Here is a 26041-nt window from a genome sequence, read left to right as displayed (position 1 = left end):
AATCTGATATATATATATATATATATATATATATACACACACACACACATACACACACACATAATAACATTAAACATATTTCTGCATTAGTCATGTTATAAGAGAAAAATCAGAGCAATGATGAAAAACCTCAAAATAGAAAAACATCAGCACCAAAAACAAAAGAAATCGTATGGTTCATTCAGCATCTATACTCCACAGTTCTTCCCCCCCCCCCCCCGAATTTGGAGATCCTCTTCCATCACAAGTTCCCTAGAACTCTTCTGTACCATTGCATTGGTGAGAAGAATATAGTCCATCACAGTAGATCAACACTCAATGTTGATGATACTGTGTACAATGTTCTTCTGGTTTCATCTCACTCATCATCAGCCCACGCAAGACCCTCCAGGTTTCTCTGAACTCTTCCTGCTCATCGTTTCTTACAGCACAATAGTATTCCATTGTATTCATATACCACAACTTGTCCAGCCATTCCCCAGTTGATGGGCATCCCCTCAACTTCCAATTCCCTGCCACCACATAAAGAGCAGCTATAAATATTTTTGTACATGTGGGTCCCTTTCCCCTTTCCATGATTTCTTTGGGATTTCTTAATTACTAAATTACTAAAACTGCATTGAACATATTCTAAAATCAATTAATGTCAGTTCACATCTTCTTTACTCTTGTTGATCCTGTAGGAAAAGCACTTGCCATTCAGTAGAAATACAAAATATTTTACTATTTTGTTTGGCAGCTTTAACCGAGGTTATCATAGTCTCCTAACTGTCAGATCTGAATGGCCTTTCCTCAGTTATTACCTTTGCTGATCACTGATCATCATCAACAGGATATGTATGCCACAGGCATCTCAGATAAATGTCCAAAGGAGAAGTCATAATCTTTCTCTCTAAAACATCTCCTCTTCAAACTTACCCAATTCTGTCAAAGGCACTACCATCTTTCAAATCACTCAGCTTTGTAACCTGGGAGTAATTCTAGAATCTTCAGTCCCCCTCAACTTCCATATCTAATCAGCTGCCAAGTCTTGTTTCTATCTCCACAATATATCATCTATCTGCCTGCTTCTTTCCACACATACAGTCACTACCTAGCTAAGGCCCTCATTACCCTTCACTAGGACAACTGCAATAACTTTCCTTTCACCTTTCATTCCCCTCTATGCAGCTATCAAACTGACGACCATGTTACTCACAAGTGATTCTATGTCTTTAGGGATCAAATAAAAACTCCTCTATTTGATTTCTTAACACTGGCTTCCTTCAAAGTTCAGATCTAGTGCCAGCTCCTATAGGAAACTAATAGTGAAGGCAATCCCAACAGTACCAAAATTACCAGTCTATGTTTTGTATGATGTAAGTCCAGATTCTTTCCATTCAGTGGAATCCTGGCTCCACGAGAGGAGGGTCGAGTTCAATTCTGTCTTTCTACCTCCAGTGCCTGACATATAATAGTTGTTTAATAAATGCCTGCTTATTGAAGAAGTATATATTGCGAAGAATGACTTGCTCCACCGAATGACTTAAGAGTGAAAGACTATGGGTCAACAGGCTAAGGATTTCATAGGCATGAAGCCCAAAAAAAGAAGAGTCATGGTCATACAAATTTAAATTCTTTACTACCTGCAGTCAGTCAAGAAGCATCTATTAATTGCCAACTGTGGCCCAGGTGCTGTGCTAAGGTGCCATCTCTAACCCCTTTCTCCTTATTGTTTTCTTTCACTTCACAGAATGAAGAAATGAAAGGAGATGAAGGTCAGGTAGAGGGACTGGAGCCTGACTGGGAAAGGCAAACATAGGAAGCTACTAGAATGGTTGTTTGAGAGGTATTCAGGTCCATTGTCATCTCTTCTCATATCTCATTATCCATGGGTTAATGAAAACTGAACTGTTTCTGAGAAGCACGATTTAGCCTTAAGAGTAGAGAAAAATCTGAAGAACATGAATACAGATGAAATGTAAAATGAACAATAATCAAGAGTCTACTAATAGCCAAAAGAGCATAAACACAGTATTTTCTACTTCAATTTTTAGGAGAATATATCCTTTACAGAATTAAATATTTATCACTCTGTATATTAAGCATTTATCACTCTGTAAAATTTTAATGTATAATTATTATTTACCTATTGGGTTAAACACATGCATCCGCATGCCTGAAGGCAGCTTTTTATCAGAGAGGTGGATATTCTCAATCTTCTGATCAGTCGTATTATTTAGTGTCACTTGTACTGAGACCATTTGATCACCAAAAATGCAAGGCTGTCTTGGAAAGTGATAACTGGCGGCTAATCCTTTGCCACTCATTCGATGAAGCAGCTCATGAGTCTTCATTGGCACAAAGACTGGAGTACTGACCTGTCAAAGAGAAAGAGATTTTAAAATTAGTGAATAACAGACTAAATAGTTTGCAAGGAATATTAGAGTGAAATGGCAAGTTAAAGGATACGTGTTTTTATAAACATGTCATTGACTGTTAGATGTCACAATAATCAAAACTAATAGAAAATGGTTTACAAAAAAATCAGTTGAGAAACATCAAAATTAAAGAGTCAGAATTATAAAAAAAATACCTCCAAAGTAACTATATAAAAAAAATTTTGTACTGTAATTGCTAAGAGTAGCTGACATTTATATAGTGTTTTAAGGTTTACAAAGTGCTTGATATTTATTATCTCATTTGAGTCTCACAACAATAGGCAAAAATAATTTATCTACATCTATTATTCTGACAATAATCATGGGAAAATACTACTGACAAATGAGCCTTCAAAGTATTTATTAAACTAGGCCTAATTTTCAGCCCATGTAACACTGCCATAAGATCAAAGGCTAATGGAAGGAAAAAACGTAAAGTTGAAAATTAAATTTTATTAAGTGTTGCCTTCCTGATGAAGCTGATGAGCTCTTATTTTCCTGGTATAATTTCCCATTATTTCTGGAGTCTTCTCCCTCCCAGGCCCCCAACAACAACAACAAATTAGAATGTACTGTCAGAAATGGCAATATTTATTTCCATCATTATCTGCAGTGCTTTAAATATGACTGTGTGCAGTAAGAAACCATGTTAGTGCTAACTATCCATCAAAACTCTATCACCAACACAAGCTTAATTCTCCTCATAGGCATTATTTGAAGAGAAGGCTGATTTTAATCACTTTGGGATTACAGGAGACTATGTTAAATTCTTTTTCCTAAGAAAGTAACCCAATCCAACTCATCTCTTGGTGCCTATCATCATTGTAATAGATCTAAAATCATTATTAAACTTCCAAGCACTTTCACTAAGCTAAATTTTTTGTGTCTTTGCTTTCATGATTACATTATTACAAATGAACATCACATCCAATACCGAAATATTCACACTGAATAATATATAAGGAAAGCAACCAGCAAAGTGACCCACACATAGGAGGTGCTTAATAAATAGCTGCTAAATATTGAATATGTTGAAAGGAGAGTGCACACCCTTTGGAGTAATTTTAGAAAGCTTACACTAATAGAATTTCACCTTCATTTTCACCAATAATACAATTTCACTTTATTCTACTTGTCCAACCTCTAAGAATAGCATAATTAGCATTACTCTGCTTAGGCATTTATAAAACACTTTACTTCTGCAAAATAGCTAACTCAATTATTGTCTCATTAATTTTCATTTCCTGTAATGTTAAGGATGGCATTAGGCCCATTCATTCTACATTCAGCCTTTTTGATAATGATGATAATATAACTTTACATCTGTATGATGACTTATAGTTTCCAAAGCACTTCCTTTGGTAAGTTCAGGATATTTTTCCTTAAATATAAAGAGTTCCTTTCAAAAGGAAGACCAAAAAGTTTTTTCCATCCTTCTTTTCAAACTATTTGTTTTGTGTGTGTGTTTTTAAAAATTTTATTCTTGTGGACTTTTAACATAATCATCAGGCAAAAATTTCTTCATGTAGGCTTATTGTAGGATGAGACTGTTCTGGATATTCAGAAGTGTAGGGGTAGTAGTTAAGGCACATGGAGAAGATAAGCCAGGCTTGAAGTTTGGGAGGGTGCAGTTGGTCTAAAGACAGAATGAGCAAGAGTTCCAAAAGTACAGGGCAGAGGAGTGATGGAGAACAGGGAAGGACAGAGAGAGGACAAAGAATACATTCAAGAGATGGGAGGCTGAGAGTGAGATGGAAACACAGACATTTCAGAGCTCACGATCATAAAGGAAAAGGTTTGAACTCATGGTAGGGTTGGTCTAAGGTAAGTCCATTCCTCTGGGTGACGTAAGAAGAATGGAGATCAGAGGTAATTCTAGTTCTAGGTATTTGTAGAGAGAGGTAATGAGCTGTAGAATTGGGAGGCCTCCATGCTTGAGCATGCTTGAAAGGACATCAGTGTGTAAACCAAAGTCTCCCAAAATGAGAAGACGGGTTGGAGTGGGTAAGATTATAAACAAGGTGCTCAGCTACTTGAAAGAGAAGAGTGACCTGGATAATGGCAGATGAAAGCAAAAAGGGTTAGAGAAGTTAATATAAACTTATGGAAAGAAACTCAAAGGTTTTGAGGGTGTGGGGTGATGGTGTAAAGGGAGAGTCTGGATGTAGCAGTAGGGAGCAAAGAGCCGACCAACCCCCTTACTTAGCCTGGTGTGTCAAGGGGCATGTGAAGAGAAGCTAGGTCTGGAGAGTGTGGGCCAGGGTTATTTAAAGGCTTGTTGCTTGTATTCATGTGTGAATGAATGAACATAAGTACCCCAAATAGCTTATTTTTCATTGATGCAATAGACCAAAGAGATGAGAATATAGATAGAAGTAAATGATTTTTTTGATTCAGCAAATGGGGTTATGAATGATAAGAATTAGAGCACCAATCAATGAAGTAATCAGCAAGTATTTTATTAAATGTCTGCTACATAACAGGCACTGTTCTAGGTGTTGGAGGGACAGATTCAAAAGTGAGACTAGTCTTTGCCCTCCAGAAGCTTATATTCTAGTAATGGTAAACACATCTAAGCAAATAGAGTATATATACAAAATAAATATAAAGGAATCTGGAGGGAGAATGCTAACAATGGGGAGAATAGGCAACAATGCTCCTCCTCCCACATTAGGGGGGAGTCCACAGGGGCTAATGCCCTTACTTCTTGGAAATTATGTTGTATTAACTTTTTTGTTGTTGTTGGGCAGTGGGGGTTAAGTGACTTGCCCAGGGTCACACAGCTAGTAAGTGTTAAGTGTCTGAGGCCGGATTTGAACTCAGGTACTCCTGAATCCAGGGCTGGTGCTTTATCCACTGCGCCACCTAGCCGCCCCTGTATTAACTTTTTAAATATTTTGATTCACTTATCAGGCCACCTAGCCTCCAGAGGACTCAGTTTCCTCCTCTGTAAAATTGTAGGAACATTGTGCAAAGTCACACAACAAGAGGGTAGTCATTCTCAATCCAGTATGCTGTCCTGGTCCTTGATAAATCACATTTTACTTTCCTGGTAAAGCACATTTTTTCACTGCTTCCCCCACCCCCCTCCCTCCCTCCCTCCCTCCCTCCCTCCCTCCCTCCCTCCCTTCCTTCCTTCCTTCCTTCCTTCCTTCCTTCCTTCCTTCCTTCCTTCCTTTCTTTTTTATTGTGGTGCAATGAGGATTAAGTGATTTGCCCAGGGTCACACAGCTAGTAAGTGTCAAGTGTCTGAGGCCAGATTTGAACTCAGTTCCTCCTGAATCCAGGGCCGGTGCTTTTATCTACTCCGCCACCTAGCTGCCCCAAAGCACATTTTTTCCAAAACATTCTCTTAATGGTACTGAATTTACCAAAACTGGACTATTAAGACACAAAGATAGGGATGGGGACCTGTGATTTCACTGTCTGAGGGAACCCCTGGGATGAGACCTTTGCCTCTACCAATATAGGTTGGCAACTTCATTATAACTCACACTCTTAGAGAGGTGTCTGGAGCATCAAGAGGTTAAGTGACTTGTCCAGGGTCACACAGATAGCATGTCTGGAGAAAGACTTCAACCCAGGTCTCCCTGGCTTTGGAACTAGTTCTCTTAAACATTAAGACATATGCCAGGAACAACTGTTATAAGGATACAGTTTCTGAAGTCCTTGGCTAATGTTTCATTTTAAAAACTTTCAATGTATAAAGAAAGCATCAAAGCATCAAAAATTTGAATTCAATCTTAATATGAATTGGGCCTACTGTGATTCTTGAAGATGTGATTAGTCTGGTAATTGCAGTCACTCTAAAATAAAAACCTTCCCCCAAGAGTTAACCAAACAAGAAACATCTAGCAACAATAAGATGATAACCCACTACAAATCTTTACACAGCATATGTTTAAATAATAAAAAAAGTCGTTTGTGTACCTTTGGATGGTTTATGAAAATAACCAATCAATTCTGCAGACACAACATTATTTCTAAAGGAAATCTATGTGACTCATGATGCCTGTAGATACACAGAGACAAACCACACATATTTTATCAGTTTATTACAGTAAGCAAATAAGCGTGGAATGAGAGTGCACATAACTGTCTACTTAGCGCTTACTGAAACATTTATAAGAGCTGTTATCTCCCTAATAACAGACAGACAGCGTGCAATTTTAGAGAGGAGAAAAGCTTCATATTTTTTAACACTTCACTAAAAAGTAACTGAAGAGTGTAAAATGAAAAATACTCTGTGCAGTTAGCTGGTAATGGACCATATTATCAACTCAAGTTAGATTTATAGGATACAAACTAGTCACTAATAGTTATTTTATGACATAGCATGTCTGCTTTTTTTGGAGATTATTAAGATTAAAGTTGTAAAACTTTTTTGAATATAGCTATTCAAAATGATTGAATTATAAAATTTAAAATGAGAATTGAAAAAATAAAGCATGGAATATCAAAGTAGCTCCTTAAGAATGAAGCTTATTTAACATTACCCTTAACATCTAAAAGGCATTTTTATACAAAGCTTTCCACAAATAAGGGCATTGCTTTATTTTACACTCTGAATATTATTAACTTTAGTAGTATTAATTAGTAGCAGTTATTCACAATAATTCTAAACAATCTTTTTGGTTTCCAAATTTCAAAAATATAAAAATATTACAGAATAAAGACAATTCCTCTGTTTGACTCATTTTATTCCTGGTATCTGTTTAGGTTTGTGATTTATAAAAATGACCAAATGCCAACAAGACTATAAATAGGGATACATTCTCATCTTTACATGAATGGCTCTAACTAAACACAATGTACACTGTGCCTCAATTTGTAAGAGTCATAACCTTAAAAAAACAAAAACACAGTACTGTCACATTGTCCTTTACACAGAAAATGTGGTGAATAGGCTTCTATTCCATCTTCAATGCCCTGTAATCAGTCTGGTATGTAATAAAGGACTTTAAGATGGACCCAACAGACTATAACCCTAACTGCAAAGATGAAGTTAAGACAAAAAATCAACTTATTTGAATTTCCTATCAAATACTGTTTTACATAAATGGTTTAAAACAAAGACAATTGAGTGTAGAGGAAAGTTCACTGGGTCTGGATCTGAAAGCTTAAATTTTAATCTCTGTTATTTATAGACTGTCTAAGTTTAGGTAAGTCACTTAACCTTTCACCTCTCAGAGCTTCAGTATCATGATCTTGAAAAGAAGGGGTTAGATAAGATGACTTCTAAGGTCCTTTTTAGCTTTAATATTCTGTGATAATGTAATTGTATCTCTTTTATTTAGCTAAATTTGAAAAAATGTATAAAGCAATTGTGATAACTGTCAAAAGTCAATTCAACAGTTTAAGAAAGGGTTTTTCAAAGGGTTTTATTAAGAACCTGTGAAGAGGGCAGCTAGGTGGTGCAGTGGATAACACACCGGCCCTGGATTCAGGAGCACCTGAGTTTAAATCTGGCTGTGTGACCCTGGGCAAGTCACTTAACCTTCATTAACCTCCCATGGGGGGAGAAGAATCTGTGAAGGATTCTTCTGTGTAAGGTACTAGGAAACTCAAAGTTTAAATAAGTAGTTCTCATCCTCATAGAGCTTAAAATTTAGTAGGGGAGAAAGCTACACAGACAATCACACAATATGGAGGCATCATGGTGCAATGGAAGGGGGACTGAGGTTTGATTCCCATCTGTTTCTTACTATCTCTGTGATCTGGGGCCAGTCATGATCTCTCTAGGCCTCAACATGCCTTATTCTAAAAACGAGGGAGATGGACTAATGTTGTCTGAGGGAGATGACTAATGTTGTCAACTAATGTTGTTGAACTTCCAGTTCTATGACATCAAAGGCCATTTGTTCTAACCCACAAAAGGGATGCTCATTACATGCCCAACCAGTGGTCAGCTGTCTATGTATAAAGACCAGCAAGGAGAGGGAATTAACACTCTCTCAAGACAGGCCATTCCACTTTTGGAGTTGTGCCTGCAACTCCCACCTATGTGTGCTTCTGGTTTTGTCTTCTAGGGCCAAACTGAACAAGTCTACTTCCCACCTCCTTATGATAGTCCTTCAAATAACTAGAACGCAGCTACTATTTCCCTCTTCCCTCCACCCCGCCCAAATCTATTCTCTGGTCTAAATATCCCCCTCCTTCAACTTATTCCAACACCCTGTTTATCCTCCCATGCACAGTCTGTATTTTATCACATCCTTCTTAAAATGCTCAAAATGCTCAAAACTGACCATTCCAGATGAGCTCTGATGAAGGCGGAATACACAGTGAGACTACTGTCACCATACCATTCCTGGAAACTATGCCTCTCAAATGCAGTCCAAGATTACATCAGATTTTTTGGCTGCTATACCACTCTGCTGCCTCATATTGAACTTTTAACCAATAAAATCCCCAGATATTTTTCAGAACAACTGCTACCTACTCAAGCCTCCCTCAGTCTCTACTAATGACATGACTTTTTGTGCCCAAGAGTAAGACTTTACATTTATTCCTATTGAATTTCATCTCATCACATTCAGCCAACTGTTCTAACCTGTCAAGATGTTTGGATACTGACCGTTATACAGTGTTATAGTTTTGTGTTATTTGCAAACTATAACCTCTGAGCTTCCTTCCAGATTCAAATTTATAATATTAAAATATATGTACAAGAGGTGCAAAATATATTTAAGGTATTCTAGTTGGCAATGGAACTTCAATAGAAATCCCAAGAAAATATTTATTGTATTACACACAAGAGACACAGAGGATACAGTAATGTTATCAGTTCTAGTCACTGCCCACGTGGAGTTCATAATCTATGAGGAAAGAAGCAGCTTGGTATAGTCGAAAGTGGTATATTAGTGGTATACTGCTGGACTTAGAGTCAGGAAAACCACCTTTCGAACTCTGCACAATAATTCAGACATGTCATAGCAGCATGACCTTGGACAAGTCCTTTACTTCTCTACCTCAATTTTCTCATCTATAAAATGAGGGGGTTGGATGTGATAACTTCTAAGGTCTCTTTCTGCTCTAAACGCATTATCTCAGGAAGACTATAGAATGTACATAGTTAAGTGTTAGACTAGGTACTTGGAATCATGATAAAAGGGAGACCACTTGGGATGTTTATCAGCTAAGCCTCAATTTTGCTACATGACCAGCACATCTCCCCTCCCACATAAATTTTCCTGATATTAACCTTCAATTTCTTATTTGTAATGTTTTCCATCACTTCATAAGCCATTTAAAATAATTACACAATCACACTAGGGCCAGTTCACTGCAAATAAACAGAGTCAAGAGATGGAGCACAGTTTTTGTGGAACAGCTAATATGCCAGTGTAGCTAGTGTATTGAGGAGATTAAGTGTAATAAGACAGAAAAGGTAGGAAGGGCCCAGGTTGTGAAGGGTTTTAAAAATAACAAACAGAGGGGGCAGCTAGGTGGCACAGTAGATAGAACACCGGCCCTGGAGTCAGGAGGACCTGAGTTCAGATCTGACCTCAGACACTAAACACTAGGTGTGTGACCCTGGGCAAGTCACTTAACCCCAATTGCCTCATTAAAAAAAAAAAAAAACAAACAAAAACCAAAACAAAACAGAGCATTTTATTTCCAGACCTTGCTACCATGATGCCTCAGCCACTGTATCATCCTAGAACTTCTTCAAGAACCTGTGGTCTCTTCTCCCTGGCGAGCCTCCATTTTGGGAAGGGGCCCAGGATGGCCAGTTTTCATTCCCTCCAGACTCTCCTTCTGCCCCGCTCCCCCCAACCCCTTTTTCTAGATCCCTCCTGTTTATGTTGCTTTCCCTGTTAGAATGTAAGCTCCTTGAGGAGCTTTTCTTTTTGCTGGTGTTTGAATCCACAGAACTAAAGTGCCTGGTGCATGGGAGGTACTTAATAAATGCTTTCTACCTTGCCTTTCTATCTGATCCTGTAGTAAGAGGGAGCCACTAGAGTTTGGCAAGTAGATTAATGACGTGGCTGACAGCTAGAAGGATGGACTGGAGAAGGTGGAGACTTGAGGTTTTGTAGTTTGCTGTTCACTTGTTTCAATTGTGTCTGACGCTTTGTGACCCCATTTAGGGTTTTCTTGGCTAATATACTGGAATAGTTTGCCATTTCCTTTTCCAGCTTATTTTACAGATGAGGAACTGAGGCAAACAGGATTAACTAACTAGCACGAAGTCAGTCACACAGTTAATAAGTGTCTGAGGCCAGTTCTGAACTCAGGAAGATGAGTCTTCCTGACTCCAAGCCCAGCGCTCTATCTTCTGTATCATCTACCTGCCCATGAGACTTGAGGCAGGGGAGAACAATTAAAAGGCTACTGCAATAGCCTAATCATCAAAAGATGATTAAGGCCTGTATGAGTGTGGTAGCTGTAAGTAAGAGTGGAGAGTAGGAAGCATATACAAGAGATATGACGAAGGTAAAAACTGCATGATTGGATAAGTTGGGGAGAGTATGAGTGGGGAGTGAAAGACGACAGTGAAATTATGAGCCTGAATGGCTGGGAGGATGGTGGTGCCCCTAAATGTAATAGGCAAATTTGGAAGAGATGAGGGACTACAGAAAAAGAAAATGAGTACTATTTTTCATGTTGAATTGGAAGTGTCCATGAGACATCAAATTCAAGATGTTCAAAAGACAGTTTGTGACTCAAGACTAGTGCTAAGGAGAAAGATTAGGACTGAAAAAAAAATATATATATATATGGGAATCATCTACACAGAGATGATAGATTAACTCATGGAAGTGAATAAAATAAAATGACCAAGCAAAATTACTATAGAGTGGCAGTTCTCAAACTTTTTTTATCTTAGGGCTTCTTTATATTCTTTTAATATTCTTATATTATATTCTTGAAAATGATTGCGCATCCCAGAGCTTTTGTTTATGTGGGTTATGTCTATTTCTATTTGTTGTATTATAAAGAAAAACTGATATTTAAAAATATTTGTTAATTCACTTAACCCCATTATATATTAACATAAATAACATTTTTCATGAGAACAAAATAAAGCAAAACAAAAAACCCTATATCTCCTCCCCCCTCCCCCCAAAAAACTGGTGAGAAGTACGGCATTGTTTTACATGTTTTTTCAGATCTCTTTAATGGATGGTTTAACAGAAGATAGTCTGATTCCCAAATCAGTTTCTGCATTCAGTCTAAAGTAGTATTTTGTTTTGGTTGAAATGTATGAAAGAAATCTGGCCTCACACAGATATTTAGTTGAAAAAGGAAAGGAGTATTTCAATGGGCAAATAACATTTTATAATATGAAAATAATTATGATCCTATAGACCCCGTGAAAGGATCTTGGGGACTCCCAGGTGTTCACAGACTACAAGAAGCCCAAAACAGTTTTAGGGAGACACCTACGGTTAGTGGGTGTGATCCAGAGAAAGAACCAACAAAGACTGAAGAGGAACAGTAAGACAGATAGGATAAAAACAAAAGATGGTAGTGTAATTAAAACTTAGAGAGGAGAGAAAATTTGGGTGAAAGTGGCAGAGGTTACGGTGAGGGAAGGAAGGATAAGGATTGAGAAAAGGGTATTAGATTTGTCAATTAAGAGATCAGTGGTAAATCTGGAGAGAGGAAAATGTGGGAAGCTTGAGGAGAGATGAAAAGATTTGGAAGAACTATTGTAGTGAGTGGGCCACTTGAGATTATGTGACATGAATTTGTAGTGGATACAATCAGCATGATTTCATGATTTTCTCCAGCTCTGTTCCTCAGCACAGAGTAAGTATAATCTAAGTTTAGGATTTGGCAAAGCACAATCAATAATAGGAAAACAGTGTAAAGCACAAGGCCAACAACTTAGGCTGTATTCCAAAATTTCATTTTAAGTTGATTGCAGGTAATTTTAGACTCATTTTTCTAGAGAAATGATGAGATAAATAGTGATTGGGTTCTTGAGAGAAGGAACTATCTTTTACCTTTCTTTGTATCCCCAGAACTCTGTATAGTGCTTGCCACATAATAGATGCATAATAAATATTTACTGACAGACTACATTTAGCTCATTATATACCTAAATTCCAGCATTAATAATAGACTGGGCATTAATAAAAGAGGGGAAAATTTGCTTCAAGAACAATTCAATCAGCAAAGCACATTAAGGAAGGAGGAGGTGGCATTTACTATCACCAAACCTTTAGTAATCTCTTTCCTTCCAACTTGGATAGAGACAGATCAGGACCTTGAATCCAAGATCCTTGGGAAAAGCAGCTGTTTCTGGACCTTACCCCATTATGCCCCCCCAGCCCCCAGCCCTGGGCAATAAGGAGAGAAATCATTGTAGAGGGGCAAACCCAAGAGCCTCAGGATGGGCAGCACTGCCTCAGATGCTTCATTCTGCTTTCAGTCCAGGTATCGTGGGAGGAGTTGGGGTCTGCCAATTGATTCTTCAGATCTGACAGCGACAGCTACTGAAGATCCAGAAAAGAAAGTACTTGTCACCAAATCCCTGAAGTGCTGCTGTCAAATGGTTCAACATTAGAAGCTGATAGGATTTGATGAGTGGGAAGGGCATAAGAGATGATGTATTATTACTTGCTTTACCACTGAATTCCAAGGACCATGGGATTTTCCTATCTGACTTTCAGCTAAAAGCTCCTTTATGTGTTCTTTCCCAAATTAGAATGTGAGCTCCTTGAGATCAGGGACCACTTTACCTTTCTATTTGTATCCGTGGTGCTTTGCACATAGTAAATATGCTTCATTCATTCACACACTCAAAGGAAGAAAGGAAAGTTGTCCTGGCTTGGAAACTGAATCACCATTTAGTGTCTAGTATACAATACTGCTATAGATCACGAGGGCCATCTCCAGTTGTCCTGATAAATATCTTGCCACTGGACGCAGATGGCTCCAGAGGAGAAAGTGAGAGTGGTGACTTTACACAGCACTTCCTCACTTAAATCCAATTCATTGCAAGTCATGACATCACTTCCCTGATGTCATGGTCCTCTCTGAGAACAGAGGACAAACAACAATGTTCATTCATTCAAAGGAAGAAAGAGAATTTGTTCTGGCTTGGGAACTTAATCACCATCTAGTACACGATACTGCTAGTATTATACACAAAATTGCTGTATAGATCAATACATATTTGCTGAACTGATGACATTGTTTCTATAGGAAAAAAATATTCCATGGCATATGGTAAGAAGAGAATGAATTGGCTCCCTGGACTTTTTGATTTCCAAAGGAAACATATACCTGTGCCTAATGTGGGCCAGCCATTTCTATGAGTAATTCAGTGGTATTATAAGGCTGCTGCTTTGTCTTTAGGTAGAGCTTTACATATTCAAAAAGTTAATTAATTTGAACTATCCATGTTAAGATAATTATCTTTTTAAAGATAATTATCTTTAACAAAGAGGCAAAGAAATAGGAATAGAGCCATGATTAGAGTTTAATATTCTCTAGTTTACATCCATGTGCAGAAAAAGATGCTAACCTAAATTAGTGAGGGAGATTCTTTGTCCTAAAGTTCCTTACAGATAAAATCACATGTCCAGTATCTATCGTTATTTTTTTAGTTATACATAAAAACCATGAATGCTTTCATCAATAAATATTGGTGTAGTTATTTTTATGATGTTTAATAAATTTCAATAAATTCTTAATTTTATTTGAGCAAAATACAAGCTAAGTGTATATATATATATATATATATATATATATATATATATAAAAATGAGGATGGAAGTGATTTTGTTTTATTTTTTTTTAAAGTATTGTTACATAAAGTTTGGAAAACAATAAATTAAATGGTGGATCCTTATTCTACTTTCAAGCAATAAAAGGAATTTAGTGCTAAAGGAGGAAGTCAGTCAGTCATGTCTTCTCTAGTAGTGAGATTATTTCCTCCTCTCCCATTCTTCCATTGGTATAGGAAAGAATTAGGTATTTAAGATTTCTTTCCTATGATCAATGATATAAGAAAAGGAATTTTTTTGCAAAAGGTTTTCATTAGGTGAATCTGAATCAACTCTTTGTATATTTATCAAATATAATAATTTTCATAGAAAATCAGTAAAATGAGATTTAAACATTGTCTCAAAAATCATCAGTTATGTGATAGATGAGATACCTGAAAATAGCTTTCAAGTGACAGTTTAACATACACACATCATTAATTCTATGATAAGGAAAAGGAACCGCAAGAAAGCTATGCATATCATAACTTGGAGCATATGCTATTCAGGGTCCTGGGAATTCTACACTTGCCTTGAGGTCAAATTCTGGTGATAAAGATTAGGATGTTTTACATTTCCTCATTTCTTCAGGATTATTACATTAATAAAAGCCTCACAACCATTGCTATGGCCATTACGAGAAACATTACATCTGTCTTTACCATGATTATAAAGAATTTACCTTTCTCTTTCAAATATTTAAACATGGGGAACAGGCTTAAAAACAAGAAATTATAATTCCATGTGGTATATATAGTTTGTTTTTGAAAAGAAATGAAAGGGTTAAAAAAAAGTCCTAATAGTCATATGTCTTCAAAGTCATTAAGACAAGTTTCTCTTTAGTGCATCTGTCAATATTGTCAGATAACAGAGGGTCATCAGGTTGAAAGTACATGCCAAAAAGCTGAATCACTATTGGGGGAAGGCTTTTTAAACAATATTGCCATATTTATTGACAGCATCATCCTGGAACCTTTTAAAAGTACTCCCTTCCCCCCAAGTATGGTTTGTTTGTTTTTTGCTAGTTGTGGGTGAAGAGGACTGTTCTCTAAAAGGTTTCTAAATGATGTTGATGTTACAAAATATAGGATCATCATTTAACAGCCTTTTAAAGAGCAGTTCCCAGTGCAGTCTTTGTTAACAACTGTGGGAGGAAGGGACTATTTTTTGAAAGGCTTTTAGAGGATGTTGTTAAAAGAATATATAGTGACATCATTTAAAAGCCTTTTAAATAATAGTCTTCCTTCCCTCCCAATTGTAATGTCCTTGGCTTTCATTTATTTTGTACTGTAAGCCGAAAAATGGACATGCCAACATATTATTGGTTGTGGCAGGCATTTGTTGGATAGAAAATGATGCATTGCTTTTTAAAAGGTCAGTGTCCAGAAATAAATCCAATCCTTAAGGAAGATAGTAACATTTCCACACAGGATATGGTCCACCCACCTTCTCATCTACTTGCAGTACCTTTTGCTTGTTTCCTCTAAGTGTTTATTTAAGGTACCAGCCACCTGAGAGCAAAGTAAGGTTTACAAAAGTCATAACTAAATCATTACAATTCTCTATGTATCATGGATAAAAGCCTAACTTCTATTTGAATTATGCCACTAAAGCCAACTTTCCATCATATTTAAGGGAAAATCGAGTGTTTAGTTCCAGCTGACACTACGGACTATTCAGCATATTTACTTGTCCCCTATAAATTAAAACAAACAAAAATTCTCCTTCTTAAATTTATGTCATATGCAAAATACTTTGCTAAGGATGAGGATACAAAAATGAAATAACATAGACCCTAGTCATAAAGTGCTAACTATCTAGTTGGGAAAATAAGATGAACAGAAATAGCCACAATATAAATTAGTTTATTTAAATATAAAAGAGAAGTCCAAACAAGTAAATGTCAAAAGAGAACTCAAGGACTTCCTCTAGAAAGTAAGCTCCCTGAAAGAGGAATTGTTTCACCTTTATCTAGTATGGGGGCTTACACATGGAAAAGAGAATAAGCACTTAAATATCACCTACTATGAGCTAAATGCTTTACAAATCATTCCTTCATTTGATCCTCAGAACAACCCTGCTAGCTAAGTAATGTTATTAACCCCATTTTACAAATGAAGAAAATGAGGTAAACAGAGGTGATGTGATTTATCCAGGATCACACAGCTAGTTATGTGTCTGGGACTGGATTTGAACTCAGGTCTTCCTAACTCCACAAGTTTTCCTAATTCCACAAGTTTTCACTGCACAACCTTGCTGCCATTTATCAAGTAAATACTTAATAAATGCTTGCTGAATTGAACTGAATCCCAACTGCCTGAGATTAGGGAGTCCTCATGGAGAAGATTATATTGAAACTGAATTTTGAAAGGAAAGGACTTTTTGCAAGGTATTTGTGAGAGAAGGTTTGGGGAAGCAAAGGCATGAGGATGGAAGAAGGAAGGATAACTGAGATATTATGTAGGCTGGATTGGAGGCTCTGTTAGTTATGTGAGATCAGGCTCAAAAAATACCCTGGATCTATAAAATGATGTTGGATTTCATATCCTCTGAGGGCTCTTTTAACTTTACATCTCTGACCTGGTCTGTGAAGGCCCAGACTACCAGATTAGGAAGTATGTACTTTGATAGGCAATGGGGTTCTATATAGTATTTATTTCAAATTTACTTTAGCCCAACAGGTATAGAAAGGAAAGGAAATTCTAAGTTTCCTCTACATATTCAGCCAATATGAAAGATACAATAGATGAAGAGTTTGGAAATAAATGACAAATTTGGCATGGAGAAATACTACAGGGATATCTACTGGAGTATCTATCTGAAGAATCAATCATTTCATTCTTCAAATGGTGGAGCAACCAACAAAGAAAACTACCTTCTGGATCTCATCCTTGCCAGTAAGGAAAAACTGGTTGCTTATGGAAACTTTAGAGGAAATAACCTTTTCCTGTGTATTTTTTAAAAAACTTTTTAATAAAAACATTTGCACTTGAAGTATATCCACTAAGTTTTACTTAATTATAGCTAAAGAGCAATTAGGCTGTAGCTGTTTTTTCTTCTACTGGTTTTAGATGCCACCATACTACTACTACTACTACTACTACTACTACTACTACTACTACTACTACTACTACTACTACTACTACTACTACTACTACTACCACCACCACCACCACCACCACCACCACCACCACCACCACCTCCTACTAATTCACATGTGGTCTTATGGAAAGGTTTCTGATAACTGCTCTTCTGTTTGAAGTACTTGTTGGAAACCAGTTTCAGTGGCTAGATTCTTATCAGATGCTCAACCACTTTTAATTTTGTGTTCACTTAAGGGAAATTCTTGTTTATTTGGGGAATATGGGCTATATTTTCCATGATCTACAGGGGAAGCCTGAAACACTATTTGGAATCCTTGACTTGCTAAGTTTATGAAGAATCCAATTATGTCCAGGTGAGAGACTCCAGATTTTTTTGTCACATTCTGTATGCTGCCTGGAGGGACTGTGGGCCATTAAATACAAAATGATTACTATTAGACACGACTACTGATGATATCGTCCTTTTTAATAGCAAATTTTCAGCCTGAGGGAGCTTGGGTGCTAAGAGTGGCCTGTTGTTCCTCTTAGATTTCTACAGGTAGCTGAAAACATGACAGAAAACAAACACCCACCCACCTCTGGTCTCCCATACAGGATCTCCAGTAGTAAATATTATTCCTTTCTTTGCTGCTATAATACCTTTGTCCTCCAGGATGGGATGTCTTTAGAGAGATGGTTCATTTAATCTACTCAATTTTAGAACTTGTGATATATAACAAGAGGACTCTCAGATCCAATGATCTAAAATTCTACATGGGAAGTCAATCTATGAATGATTGGCAGTTCTCAAAAATTAAGTTCAGAAGATACAAAGTACAATAATTTCAATGTGAAGAAAAATGAGTTGTCTAAGAGACCAATGTGGATATACAAGGGCATTATCAATCATCTTAGAATTTCAATACGAGGTGGGCCAAAAGGCCCAAATATTTAATAACTCCTTTATTTTTAATTTATAATACCATAGGAAATGAATTTATATTACATGTGAAAAATCAAATCTTGTAAATGGCAAAAACTAAAGAAAAAAGAATTTTCAAAAAGTTTTTAAAACATCAGACTCCCTCGTGACTTTTGGCCCACCCAATACATGCAGAGAAGAAAGAAGTAGGGTGGGTAACTGAAGATGAAAGCAGAAGTTTAGGATTTGGAAAGCATTTTCCTCACAAGCCTTTGAGGTAGCTAGTGCAAATATGATTAAGAAAGCTATGAATCATCTCTACCTTACTATGAATTAGCAGAATCAAGTAATTTCATCCTAATCTAATAACTAAACATACAGTCTGCTTTTAACTATATCACGTCTGTGTAAGGACAAGTTCTTTAATGAGTCCCCAAGCTATAGCTGACATTCCCAATGCAGAGGGCTCTGGATGAATGTACTGAACCCCGTGCCTTTTCTGTATGTTAAAGACTTTCAGACACTTAAAGTACGTCAGGTCACAGCTTGAAAGATCCCATGGGAATGCGGCAGAGTTTGTTAGTTAATTTTATGAGAGAAGGTAGTACTTACAGATGCTTTCACCTAAAAAAAGTACTCTCCCTCATCAAAAAAACCAAAAACAATATCAAGTCAAATCTGCAGATGACCCAAGTTTAGGGAAGACAGCTATCCATATCCAAAACTGTGGCAAAGCTAATAAAATGAAATCTAACAGGAATAAACGATTAGTCCTACACTTGGTTTTGAAAAATCAAGGCAGGGTAAGGTATGAATGATAAAGTAATAAATTAAAAATAAAATATTTAATTCAAAACCTATTTCTCTCAACATCAGTGCTTCTGACAGAAGTTAAGTAAAAATGGTTAAAGCTAAGAAGAATGACTGCCAACTATGAGGTAGTTATCTTCATTATAAAAATACTTATTCAGTACCAACTGCTCTTATACCTTTCCAGCTTCACTGTACTTTGGTGCCCTTCTTGCAATCAAGTGATCCAGTCAAAATGGCCTTTTCTCTGGTCATCACACACAGTACTCCACCTGTCATCTTCATGACTTTGTGCTGGCCGTCCCCTGAGCTTGCTTGCTACATGCTTCCTTCTTGTCTCTATCCAAGAATCCCTCCCCCCCTTCAAGATGTAGCTGCACAGCCTCTTCCTTATGTGAGGCCATTCCTGATACTGACGGCATGTTTCCTTCCTCCCAAGTGACCTTTTATTTCACTCGTGAGTAGTTTGGTTTTTTTTTTTCTTTTTGGTGTTGTCTCCCTCATACCAAGGTGAGACCCTTGAAAATAAGGACTGCTTCATTCTCTGTACTCCTTATCCCCAACAAACAGCACAATGCCTGATTCACAGCAAGCACTTAATGCTTGTTGGTCGAGTGATTTTAGGGGATATCTGGACTGGGGGATGGAGAGACATTAAATATCTACTGAATATTTTGATAGGTACCGATACAGACACAATAAATGACATGGTTCTTGCCCCTGAAGAGTTTATAATGTACTCTTTCAAGGTGGAGCAAACTAGAGCTAATCTGAAAAACAATTTCAGTGAACTGGGAAAAGTGCTGGTTTTAGAGTTGGGAGAGAACTGGATTAAAATCTGGCCTTCCAAGTTTATGTAGCTATCTGATCTTGGGCGAGTCATTTAGTTTCATTCATATATGCTTTCTTGTAGTCCTGCTCTCCCTGCTTGTGTGAGCTTGACAAGCCATTTAACTCCCTGTGCTTTAGTTTCCTCATTTGTAAAATAAGGGGTTGAATTATATGATCTCCATCTCCTCTTAGCTCTAGCCTGTATCTTCTCTGCAAATCTGTTTCCACATTTGCAAAACGGGAATAGCATCTGTAATACTTAACTTGTAGAGCTGTGATATAGATCAAATGAGATAAGGAATCTGAAACACTAGGTGGATGTCAGCTATCGTTACTATTATATGTTTATGCTATGATTAATAATACTGTTTTGTTATCTGCTGATGTCCAAATATCTTCACCATCAGCCTTAAATCTCAATCATTATTATTGTTCATCATAACTTATTTCTTATAATAACAAGAATACAAAGGATGGGAGAACTATTTCATTAAGACCTTATTAAAAATGCACTTACTATTTTGAAGATTCCCTCATTCCTGTTAGTACAAATTAGTTCCTGAATTAGATAGTACATATAAAAGAACATCATATAAAGGCTATAACATGTAAAGGGCAGCTAGGTGGTACAGTGTATATAGTGCCGGGCCTGGAGTCAGGAAGACCTGAGTTCAAATCTAGCTTTAGACACCAACTGTATGACCCTGGACAAATCACTTAACTTGGTTTGCCTCAGTTTCCTCATCTGTAAAATGAACTGGAGAAGGAATTATACTCCAGTATCTTTGCCAAGAAAACATCAAATGGGGTCATCAAAAGCTGGACAGGACTGAAAACTGAACAACAATAACATATAAAGGTATTATTATAATTTTCTTAGAAAACACGAACAAGCATTATATATGATGAGATGAGGCAGGGGGCCTGTAATGAGGGAAGGGGGTATTCAAATGAATGGAATCACTAATCTAACAATGAGTCCTGAGGAGTTGATGAAATATAGGATATGAGTTTCAAGTGCATGGTCAAGGAGAGAGGAGTAGAAAGGAATAGAAGGGGAAAAAAGGAACAATCTGAACATACCAGGCCAGGGAAAAAATGTCTGTAGGATGGCCTAGGTAAGGAATGTTGGGAACAGAAAGGGAGCACACGCTGAAGAAAAACTTCACAGTTTTGCCTAGGCCCAGGTCGAAATCATTCTCTGTACATCATCAGCTTTATTGATTCAATTTCCTTTCTATATCCACTAACTCTTCAGCTACCTGTAATTTGTTTTCCGTCATTAGTTTACTAAAATTATTGATACCAATAACCACATAGTTTCTAAATCTAATGACCTCCTCAGACACTTAACACTTACTAGCTGTGTGACCCTAGGCAAGTCACTTAACCCCAACTGCCTCACCCAAAAATAACTAACTAAAAATTTTAGGGGCAGCTAGGTGGCGCAGTGGATAGAGCACTGGCCCTGGAGACAAGAGGACCTGAGTTCAAATCCAGCCTCAGACACTTAACACTTACTAGCTGTGTGACCCTGGGCAAGTCACTTAACCTCAATTACCTCACTAAAAAAAAATAATAATAAATCTAATGACCTTTTCTCAGCCTTCCATCTTCTCTATCTCTGCACTATCTGGGAATATAGACTTGAACCCTGCCCCACTCCCACTCCTCAGAAAAACATTGTCTTTTCCCAGCTTCTCTGACACTACTCTCTCCATGTCCTATCTGACCAATCCTGACCATTATCTACCAAATCATTGCTGTTGCTACTCTAGTTTCCAAGCTGAAGCATCAGAGATCATGCCTGGAAGGAGTTAAGTGATTCAGTCATGCTTTCCTTGGGACCATGTCTTTTTATCTTTGCCCTGCCTCAGAATATGTACCCTTTCCTTTCTGATTTCCAGTTTTTCCCCTCTGAGAATGACAATATAGAATATGGCATACGTAATGAACTGCCCTATTTTTCTAGTCACCACTTTTAGGACTTCCTTGACTCTAACTCTCTTCCCTGCCCATCACTTCTCCATACACATTTTTTTTTCACCATTAGAATATAAGCTTTTTAGTAGGAAATTGAGAAAAAAACCCTTTGTAGCAAGTTTCTCATTTTTAAGATCTATAGTGAACTAGCTGAAGTTTATAAGACCAAGAGCCATTTCTCCAATTGATATATGGTCAAAGAATATTAATATGTAGTTTTCAGAGGAGGAAATCCAAACTATCAATAGCCATATTAAAAAAAAAAGTTCTGAATCACTAATGGTTAGAGAAACAAATATTTCTGAGGTACCATCTCCTATCAGATCAGCAAAATTAAGAAAAAGGAAATATGCCAAATGCTGAAGGGGCTGTGGGAAAATGTACATTAACACATTGCTCATGGAGTTGTGAACTGGTCCAGCCATTCTGGAAAGCAATTTGCAACTATGTCCAAAATCTATTAAATCATGCATATCCTTTGACCCAGCAATATCACTACTGAGTCTGCACTCAAAGAGATCCAAGAAAAAGTACAAGGACCCATATGTACAAAAATACTTATAAATAGTTCTTTTGATGGTAGCAAAGAATTGGAAACTGAGGGGGTGCTCATCAATTGGGGAATGGCTGAATAAATTATGGTATGTGTATATGGCAGAAGTCTATTGTGCTATAAGAAATGATGAAGGGGATGGTTTTAGAAAAACCTGATATTTGTATGAACTGATGCAAAGTGAAGTGAATAGATCCAGAACAATTTCTATAGTAAGACAATACTATAAAGACAAACTCTGATCAACACAATGGAACCAACCACAGTTCCAAAGAACTCAGGATAAAGCACGCTATCCACCTCCAGAGAGAACAGGGATAGACTCAAGAATAGAAAATTAAGCAAATGGGGAAATGTGTTTTGCTTGACTATATCTACTAGTAACAGGTTGTTTTTTCTTCTTACTTTCTCAATGGATGGGAAGGTGGAGGTGGAATGGTAAGAATTTGGAAGTGAAAATAAAATACAATTTAATTTTAAAAAGAATGTAAGTTCTTTGATGGCAGACACTCATCTGCTTTTTATCTGTATCCCCATCACTTGGCACAGCTGTTGGTGCTTAAGTAAGCACTTAAATGCTTTCAATTAATTCAAAGTATCCTTATTTGGTTCCTCTTACAATTTCTCTCTCCAACCCCACAAAATATGGCAGAATTTCTCTTTCCACATTCTCCTTTGGCCATCTCACATTATTCAGTTCCATGCCTTCAATTATAAACTGCTAGGAGAAAACTTAAGGAAATCCAATAGAATTACAGTAGAATTAATAGGTCTTTCTAACTGATAGAATCTTGGCAGATATTGGAACATGAATCAGATGATTCTAAGATGTGGAGCTTTGGGAGCTAGGAAAAAGGTGATGCCATCAATAGAAACAGAGAAGTTGGGAGGAAGAGGAAGTTTTTTTAGGGGAGATGCTGAATTCAGTTTTGGCTAGAGAGGATCACGTACAATTCTACTGGAGCTGTTCCTTCCTCTATTTTTACACTGCAATCATCTTAGCCCCTGCCCTTTACCACTCCTTGCCTCCAGTCTATCATCTCTCCAATTCATCTTTCATTTTGCTGCCCAAGTGATGCCCTATTGTTTTTAACCATTCCTCTGCTTGAAGATATTCAGTGGCTCACTGTCTTCCTCCTCAAACTTTCTCTTAGTATTTTATCTGGATCTCTCCTTTATTAGTCTCACATTTTATTTTGTACCATATTTGTCTGTGGGCCTGATCCTTACTGTTACACATTAAAGACACTGAAGGCAGAGATGATCATTTTGTACCACTGTAATTTTAGTGATTAAAAGCAGGGTCATAGACTGCATGCTGAATTTAATTCAATCTCTTGGGCTTCTTAAATATTCTATACAATGTAAACACTCTGGGCAAGTTTGCATATATTTCCAATTGTAACCACTGGTGTAAACAATGTAGGTGGTACTAATACAATAAAACATATATAAACGGGGCAGCTAGGTGGCGCAGTGGTAGAGCACCGGCCCTGGATTCAGGAGTACCTGAGTTCAAATCCAGCCTCAGACACTTGATACTTACTAACTGTGTGACCCTGGGCAAGTCACTTAACCCCAATTGCCTCACCCAAAATAAATAAGTAAATGAATGAATGAATGAACGAACGAACAAATAAATAAATAAATAAATACATATATAAACAATACTTGGCCTCTATCTAAAATACAGGGTCAATAATACCTATCGACAAATAAGAAATAAAAGCCAATCTGTGCTAACCTACCACATTTTATTAACAATGGGGAAAAAAGGAGGCATTTTTTGTTGGAAGCCATACCACTAGAGTTTGTTGTTGTTGTGGTTGCTGTATCTTTCATGCACAAATCATCGAATCACTATTTTAGAGGGGACTTAAGGGGCCATCCAAGTCAATGTCACCTCTCCCCATCCCACATATGAGGTCAAGTGCCCTGCCCAAGGTAACACTGGGAGTAAGAACCAAGATTATGACTGGAGGCTGTCTGACCCCAAATCCAGTTGACAGAATAAGTTGAACAAATCCTTCAGCAGACAATTTGAAGTTGCCTAAATTCTACCCATATTTTCCAAGTTTACAAGGAATGTGGCAAACAGACTGACAGCTACTTAACTAACTGGCTTTAGAGGACAGAAAGAAGGAATTTTTATCCAACTACCAATGTTTTATGATAACCAATTTCTAGAGCTGAATAAGGATTCTGCATTGATTCCTTTTATCTGATAATTCTGAATTAATCCATATGTATGTATTAAGCTGTATCACTATGTGCAAAACGTAGTTCTGAAAAATAGGACAAATTATAATAAGATATAAGAATTATGGCTCTCACTTCCTTTTTCAAAAATTTTCTCCATCAGAAATGTCTGATCTTCTTCAAGTGGTAGCATGTCTTCTTTATACAATAAAAGGAACCACTTTCCCTGAGAGAACCTTTTAAAAGGAAAAGGCTGGATGCCCAATACTGGTAGGTTGATTTTTTTTCCCCTCTGAGTCCTTGTGGTCAGCAGGATATAATGAGAGACTACTCCAGAAGGTCTCAGAAATTAAAACTTTATTCTCTACTCCTGCCCCCCCCCCCCCGCCCAATTCTTTAACTACTAAATCAACTAGGAAAATTCAGCTTATATATAGGGAAATGTGAACGATAAGTTTAAACAATCAATAGTAGGTTCTGGTAGTCTTTGTGGGAATATGAATATTAAATATCATATACTGAGCTAAATATATTCACAATTTATTTACAGTACAACTTTCTTCTTGCAGTTAAGCAAACTTTGTCATGGGAACATCATTTGGTATGACCCCATGGAAACAAAGTGAACACTTATTAACACATTTTCTGGCACGTGTCGTGTCTCTGTCACTAAGCAATGTCTTAATTTCAAATCCTTGTGTAAAGTCACCGCTGTGACAAGCACTGTCAGTGCTCAGGGTCTGTATGACGCTTCAAACTGCCTATTATCACCCATTGACAAACTCGCCATTTTATGAAGAGCCCCCTTGCACCCTGACTTATCCTTTGTACCCAGAGTAAATAACTAACAATTCATTTTCTAACCTTGACTTTTGAGTCCAGCCTTTCCACCCTTCTCTTTTTTTCTTCTTCCTAAACAAGTGACAAAGAACAAGGAAGCTGATTGAAGGGGTCCATTATGTATCAACTTAAAGAAAGGCAAAGTGATTGATGAAACCAGCAGTCACCTTCACTGCTAGCTACTGCACCTGTATCCTTTTTGTCAAATGACCTGAAAATCCTGCTGACAGTTTAACATTCACTACAAGGATACACAGTATAGGACTAGAGTTTTCAATATTTTTATTTGCACTGGAACCTTCAGGGGTTTAATTCAGAAACTAAAGATATTTCACAAATTTTCAAGTCTTTTATTTACCTCTTACATTTTCTCTGACTTCTGTCAAGTTGCTTTTCAAAATACCCTCCTGAGACAGGTAAACTAGAGGCTCACTTCAGGCTTTACTACTGTTGTTAGTAAAGAATCTGATTGTTTTCTCAGCAGGATTTCCCAGCTGGGTGATTCAAGAAGCACAATTAATTTCATTGCTGGAGAAGGAATTATTATCTTCCAGTCTCCCTAGGGGAAATAGTCAATGTTAGTTTTAAACTTTTTTCTTTTCAGAAATTAATAGTCAAGAAGCATGTTCACAGTAAGTTAAAAGCCTTTCTGTAATATTTAGTTACGTTTGCTTCTC

General features: G+C 37.1%; 1 protein-coding gene across 1 annotated transcript in view; it reads right to left on the bottom strand.

Moving 5' to 3' along the window:
• AP3B1 (adaptor related protein complex 3 subunit beta 1) overlaps positions 1-26041 on the bottom strand; it is a 336292-nt gene that overhangs the window by 38838 nt on the left and 271413 nt on the right. The window contains 1 exon segment of the mRNA XM_043972455.1: positions 2129-2360. Coding sequence (XP_043828390.1) covers positions 2129-2360 — 232 coding nt within the window.

Source organism: Dromiciops gliroides, chromosome 1 (genome assembly GCF_019393635.1).
Source record: "Dromiciops gliroides isolate mDroGli1 chromosome 1, mDroGli1.pri, whole genome shotgun sequence".
NCBI classification, from domain to species: domain Eukaryota; kingdom Metazoa; phylum Chordata; class Mammalia; order Microbiotheria; family Microbiotheriidae; genus Dromiciops; species Dromiciops gliroides.
This window is presented reverse-complemented; position numbering and strand designations above follow the sequence as displayed.